Below are 7,503 nucleotides of genomic sequence, written 5' to 3'. Positions count from 1 at the left end.
GCTTAATATTTTATCTAAAAATATTTTATATGCAGTACATGCTAAAGATATTATTGATAGAAATTAAGATTAATGAGGTAAAATTTCAATAGTTTTATTAATACATTGCTTGTAATAATGCGATTATAAGCACCAGAAAAATCCCTCAGTGGACCAGAAAAACATCAACAGATAATGAATAATTTATTTAATTAATTTAAATAAAAATGCAAATTACAGATAAGTAAATGAATAATAAGCTTCATAGCAATAAAACAAGAAATTTTTATTTTAAAAAACCTAAATTGTTCAAAATTTAATTCCTGATATTTCTCTTTACCCATTTCTCTTCCTAGTCTTTCCCATTTCATTATTTGCCATCATAACCCACCCATTTTCTCATCTTAGAAACCTAGCATCATACCTGACACTTCCTTTCACCCGTGACAACCAAGTCATTATCGTATTTTATTCATTTCACTCCTAAATTGCTCCTGATATTTTTCTCCACCACCCTAATCCACGCCACCAGTACTTTCAGTTGGACTACTAAATTAACGTTATATCCTGTCTTCCCTATCCAAATTTGCCCTACCTCGGTCCATTTTCTTCACAATATTTTTCAAAATCTTTTAGAGCTTTACATTTTTTTCTTAGGGAAAAAAAAACCCCTCAAAATATTAACAAGGCCCACCAGGTCTACCCATTCCCTACTTCTCCAGGTTCATCTCTGTGGTTCACTTCAGTGTGTTCGGCATCATGCACACTTGTCTCGGGATGCTCCCCAAGCTGCATTGAGCTTTCCGTAGTTTCCTCAGTCTTGAGTGATCTTTCGCTCCTTCTCTTTTTCCCCTGTCCACCATCTCCAGTAAATGACATCCTTCAGACAAGCCTTTCCTGACTCCTCCCACACAAGCTTCAGCATAATTAGAATTAGTAATTTATATAACTTGTTTCATTTCTCATTCACTAGCTAGATTATAAATTCTGTGAAGCCAGAGAATATATTTATATTGTTCATTTTAGAATTGCCTAGGACTTTGAGGATTGCCTGCTTTATAGCTGATACTTGACACATCATTATTTCGTCTCGATTAAATATTATACAAGAGAAAGGTGCTTCCAAGGTGTTCAGAAATGGACACTTTAGTCACTATCATGAAAGCATAAATTGAAGCAACCTTTATGAAAGCCAATTTGAAATTGTTTTTCAAAATCTGTAAGTGTTCAATTTCTTTGGCTCTGTAATCTTAAATCTGGAAACTTATCCAAGGGAAATACTGAGTTATACACATAATTAGCATACAGTATATTTATCTGAGCATTATATACAATATAAAAAACTTGGAAACCTTCAAGCATTCAATAAATAGAGATTAACTTTAATAATATTTAGGAAGATTTATTGGCTTAAGTTATCAAAACATTTTTATAGAATTATAACATAAAAGCCTTCAATGAACATGTAAGTGACTTTTTGGAAGATAATTCAGTTAAATGGGAGAGTCTAAAAGCTTAAATCAAAAAAAAAAATTAAACAATTTGCCAAAAAAAAAAAAGGATCTTTAATTTAAAATGGTAATCATAACATCTCACTTCCATGTCATGAATCTTATTTAAATAGCAGCAGAGATCAGTTCAAACAGAAATAGAGAAAAAAGTTTAGGTAAACAATGTTGTTTTGCAAAATTCTATACAAATGATGCTGTTTATGGGTGAAAATTGGCATTTATGTTCCATTTTTGTACACAGCTAAAGGTGCGAAAAGGTCCTGAGTTCAGTTTTTAAAACTAACATATAACATATTATTTTAGAATTTTTTTTTGTAGTGAATAGAACGTTGTCATTTTGATCTGTTAGTTAACGTGCAATTTAATGACTTGTCTTTAATGACGCACTTTTCTGGGTGGCATGGGAGATCCAGATCAAGTCAAAAATGTCATGCCATTAAGGACAAAAATAAGAATTATAGACATCAAGTGTCCAAAGGAGTTTGCAGGAGGCCAAGATAAATATGACCACATAGTAGAGAACAATTTCAGGAGAGGAGAGTTTGTGGAATTTGCTATAATTTCAGACTTTCCCATCGAGGACACGCCTCATGTTTTAGGTCAGGGAGTTGACCCATTAATTTAGAAACAAACGAAATCCTTTTAACGAAGTCATATGATGTGGATATGGATTAATGCTGCTTACTAGTTAATTCTCATAATATTTTTAAACATCTTTATAGCTCTCCGAGACACTGGAAAGCAGTCTATCAATAGTGACTGGAAGATTGAACATTCTGGAGCATTCAACTTAGCGGGGACTACTGTTCATTACGTAAGACGAGGCCTCTGGGAGAAGCTCTCTGCCAAAGGTCCTACCACGTCACCTTTGCACCTCCTGGTATGAGTCGGGGACATTGAGTAATCAGCTCCCTATGGCAAAGGCCATTCCCACCGTGCCTTTCTTAATCTTTTTTCCAAATTTGAATTGTCAGGTAGACATTCAAAATGATTTAAGAGGTGGGTTTCAGGGTTTTTTAAAAATGTGTTTTAAATAAAAAAATATATAAATGGAATTTAAATAAAGAAAACAAAAAACACAAACAATGGAAATTATTACAAAAGGAACAGGACTCATACTCAAAGTAGAGGTGAATTACAGGCAGTGAGGAACTCCTCTTTTTTCCTAAAATCATATATTTACTAACCAGAGCAGATGTCTGTGAAGAGAGTACTATAATATGGTAAATCATAGCATTTTATACACCCATGAGGTGGGCATTGTCTGAATCTGTATAAATCTGTGATAAAATGGTTGCTATTTCTGGGGAAAAGATTTGGTAAATATATCTAACAGTACTTCCAATTATCTTATTCTGCTTTCTTATTAGCTTAATTAATTCCCGAAAAAAAACTATGACAATTGGAATATTTGGGATAAGTTTTTTTTTTTTTTTTAGCATGTAATAAAAGACTAGGTATGAGGCAGGACAGAGTATGGAATGGAAGAAGCAGGACAGTGGGACTCTGTGCCCAAACTGGTGGCAGGTTCAAATGCCCGTTTTGACCTTGATCATTGCAGTCAGCGCTAACGGCACAGAAGCCAGAGAACTGACTGCACAGCTGGCGTGTTTTCCATCCCAGTGACAAAGTCTAAAATTCAGACACTTCAACACCTCTTTAAGTCCACACATAAAAACAACTCTAAAACACGATCAACTGACTCTTTATTTGGAGTGTGGTATGCCACATTATTTAGTACCTATACACAATTTAAGTTGAATTTATCTTCAATTGGAGACATCTGTGTTGCTAGTCCAAGAGCCAGAGGTTGAAATCACTCATTGGCCCACTTGCTTTTCCTACTTTGATGTGCCTGCGAAACACTAGGTTTCTCTTTGAAAGGCACACTCTGATTCATTTGGTCCTGAGGTCCACATTTCTAACCAGCTCCCAGGTGATACCACCACTACTGGTCCACAGACCACGTTTCAAGGAATGATGTTTTCTAGAACTGCAACTGATAGGTTTTACCACAGGGATAAAGGAAGCAAGGAGATTAAGTGGGACCTTCTCTTCCAAATCTTGATGGTGATGATGACAATGATGTGATGATGGTGACCGCTATTCATTGAGCACTAAGAGTCAGACGCTATCCAAAAGTGCTTTATGTTCATTATAGCATTTAATACTGATAATAACGCTGTGTCATGTGTATTATTATTACTCCATTTTGCCGATTGTAAAAAACAACAACTAAGTATGAGAAGGGTTAGATAATTTGCACAGTGTTATCTCCCAATAAGTTATTTAGCTGTGAACAAACCAAGTGTTAATCATCTATGCTGTCTCTCTTGATATAAAGCTTAGATCTAAGCTTTTTGCACCAGACAACCTGGGATCATAAATGTATGTATACTTTGCATAAATATTTGTTCATCTCCCCATAATTCATTTGGATCCTATTATTTCATTCAAATTGGAAACTCTACTCTGTACCCCATGCTGTCTGGAGAGAGGGGGAAAAATGGCTAAACAAACAACGTATGACCAATATCTAGCTATTCCCAACTTATTGTTTTAAATTTATTTTTCATTTACAGTTGATGTACAATATTATATTAGTTTCAGGTGTACAACAGAGTGATTAAATATTTACATACCTTACAAAGTGCTCACCTGGGGTCACTTAGAATAACATCATTCCCAACAACAAACATTTTTAATGATTGGATTGCAGGAAATACCATCAGGTTGCCTGTTTTATATGAGTGTAACCTACATGTTTTTTATGGAACAGGACTGAAGCTCTTTTACTGAGCCTCTAATTCAAAATCTTAAAAGTTTATGTGAGACCTCAGTTTTGGGCGAGGGGAATTTCCTTGCTGCAGAATCCTTAATTTGACTGGTAATTACCAAGGTTTTTCCTGGAAGCATGAAGCATAATTAAAGTCAGTGAACTATGTCTAAAAGAAGGCATCTATGTGACCTGGATTTATTCAGTAATCCAAGGGAAACGGCACTTCTCAGATATTTTTCTTTAATGAGTATTACAGACTGAAAGCCAGTACTGCACTTTGAAAGGCAATACCTTCTGCTGCCATGCGTCAGTCTGTGCCCTCAGCTGTAACACGGTCACACTTTCCTTCTTGCAAAAACACACTGCCAACTTCAAATGGTTTCAAAAAGAGCTAATGGTTTTGTAGCCAATGTCTCTATTTTAAATGCATTATTTATTCAAGGACAATCTAAAGCTCTATCAGTGAAAATGCAAGTTTTTAGAAAAATAGACACTTCTTCATTTAATTAAATAAGTTGGCAAAATGCTATTATTTATATGTTCATTTCATCAATTTCAAAACTATGTGTTAGTCTGGTTGTGTCCATAAACATGGTAAGTCAGTCTCTCTCTCTCTCTCTCTCTCTCTCCTCTAATTTAGCTGAGAATCACTTATTACTGGGAACATCAAATGAGATATTTCAAGCAAAAATAAGCACTGTGATGTACTTAGAATTAGTACCCAGTATGTTATGTATATGTGAATTTAAAAACTATTTTTATTATTGACATAGTTGACTTCTGATGCCATCACACTATTTCCCCAGTCCACATATTAAAATATATTTTAGTATTTCTGTTGATATATTGAATAGCTTTTGAAAAAAAGAAGTAAAGAATGTTAACCTTGGGCTCCTTTAAATTTTCTCATGGAGTGTTAACTCTGAATTACCTATCATTACAAGTACCTTGACACAGTTTAAGTACTGAACAAAGTTCCCTAATAACTTAACATAATTTAAAGTTTAAATATATATGTTTTTGTGCATCACCTTGGATTACATAGATTGCTTCCATAAATCCTCAGATTCATAGGAGTGCTATATCCCTTGGAATTGTTTGACATATTTTGTGCAAATGTGTTCATAAAGAAACATATATCCTTACTCATTCTTTTGCTTAAAATGAGTATATTTTAGGTATATTTTTTTCATTTAAAATATGTATGATTGTCATCATGACCAATTTTGAGCTTGGCACAGGATACCAAGGGAGAACAAAACAGGGCCCCTGCTTATGTCCAGTGTTGTCCCAAATTCAGTCATTCTCATATATCCTTTATGATTTATTGCACTGTTTACATATGCATACATAACTGTACTATTATTAAGTTAATATTTATTAAAAAGTTCATTTTAACGTAAATTCTTTTTTGAAGGAAATGATCTTTACTACAAATGGAAAATTAGTAATCTTGCCAAAATTAAAAGCTAACTGTATGAATACATGGAATGAAATTCCTGTCCTCCAGTTGGCTTAGAAGTTCTCTGCCCTTACGGAGTAAAATAAGTGCCAAAGTCTTCTACTCTCTTCCTCTTTTGATCCAGGGACTTACTATCCATCTTTCTATTTTATATGAATAGAAAGGCTGCATTGATATTAGATTATAGGTTGTTAGATAGGACACATATTCCTGTCCCCCTTACTTAAGTCATCTCATATGTATATCATGCTTTGGAAAGCTGTTTAGTCCATTGACTTAAAAGAAAATGATCTGGTATCTCTGATCTCATTCAAGTGGTCTTTTCTTCATGATGTCAGCTCAGAGGTATGAAAATGTCAGTCTTTTCAGAAGTATGACAGTGTCAACATTTAAGCAAGAATGTCACATTTCTACGATATATTCAAGAAGCATGCACAGCATATAATAAGCATTTAGGCTACCAATATCGTTAGTTTTATGCTTCACATTGAACGTGCTATACCCATCTGCCTTGATCATTTTAATGTGTTATATTGTAGGTGCTGCTGTTTCAAGATCAGAACTATGGACTTCACTACGAGTACACTATTCCATCAGACCCTCCTCCAGAGAATCAGAGTGCGAAAGCGCCTGAACCCCTGTTCATGTGGACACACGCAGGCTGGGAAGATTGCGATGCCACCTGTGGAGGAGGTAAAGGATTTTCCAGTAGTTATCTTTCAAAAAGAGTAGTTGTCTTCTGATTGACCACTGATAAAATTAAGACAGATCCACAATCCCATACCTGAAATTCCAGAATCTTTAAAGAATTGGAAACTGAAAGTTTTCCATGACACATTTAGCAGCTAAACACCTGAACTGCTTTGTGGCAAAATCTGATGTGAGTTGAAGAAAGGGTATTGTTACAAATTTCACTTAATATTACTTTGCATAAATATTAATGTGTTTGCTGACAGAGGCTGCCTTAGCTACCATACTGGTTATGTCGTATATGTACTTTTATGTTTACTTTTTATATTTTATTTTTTTTATTATATAAAAATCTTAAAAGTTCCAAATTCCAAAGTACATCTTCCCACAAGAATTATAGCCCGGATATGAAAGTCAAGATTCTAGGAAAGAGTAGTATTGAGTTTGCTTCTGTGTTGTCTGTATACTTGAGTTAATATGTATAAAGCATATGAAGAAAATAATTTCGTTCTCCTAATTCCTTTATTTTGATTTCTTTTAGAGTATGTCGCTATTTTCAATAAATATAAAAGTATCCTGAAATTTTACTCAGTTTTTTTATTTTTGTTTTCATATTAGAAGTTGAGGAGGCAAAAGAACGAAATTACTTAAACATAAAATGTGAAACTAGGAAATCACATAATCCTACTGAGGACATAGCTAAGTATCATAGCTAAAATGGGTTGTCAGTTACTCACAGAACCAATCAGCAGTAAGGCCACAGCTAGGTCCCAAGTCTTGAGATTCCCAACTTCCATTTCTCTCTGTGTATCAGCAGCATGGTATTTTCAGTTCTCATTTCACTTAAATTTCTCACTGTTCTCTAGTAACAGATGCCTTCCAAGGCTAAAAGGAAACATTTTATTCTACTATACAAAAGTATAATATGTACATATATTATCTATGTAATAATATAAACTGATTTGTGCAAAGAAGCAGAATATCAATTTTGTTTTCTAGGCAAAGAAACTATTGCTACACTAGCCTAAATTTGCTGCAGAAAGAGCAGGTGAAGGTGCACAGAGACCACATGTGAAAGAGTG

At 34.3% G+C, this 7,503-nt stretch overlaps 1 protein-coding gene across 1 annotated transcript in view; it reads left to right on the top strand.

Annotated features, from left to right (window-relative positions):
* Positions 1–7,503, top strand: part of ADAMTS19 (ADAM metallopeptidase with thrombospondin type 1 motif 19) — a 240,139-nt gene that overhangs the window by 194,545 nt on the left and 38,091 nt on the right. Inside the window, exons 16-17 of the mRNA XM_025040686.1 lie at positions 2,213–2,370; positions 6,271–6,424. Of these exons, the coding sequence (XP_024896454.1) occupies positions 2,213–2,370; positions 6,271–6,424 (312 nt within the window). The remainder of the gene's footprint in view (positions 1–2,212; positions 2,371–6,270; positions 6,425–7,503) is intronic.

This window comes from Pteropus alecto, unplaced genomic scaffold, assembly GCF_000325575.1.
Source record: "Pteropus alecto unplaced genomic scaffold, ASM32557v1 scaffold78, whole genome shotgun sequence".
NCBI classification, from domain to species: domain Eukaryota; kingdom Metazoa; phylum Chordata; class Mammalia; order Chiroptera; family Pteropodidae; genus Pteropus; species Pteropus alecto.
This window is presented reverse-complemented; position numbering and strand designations above follow the sequence as displayed.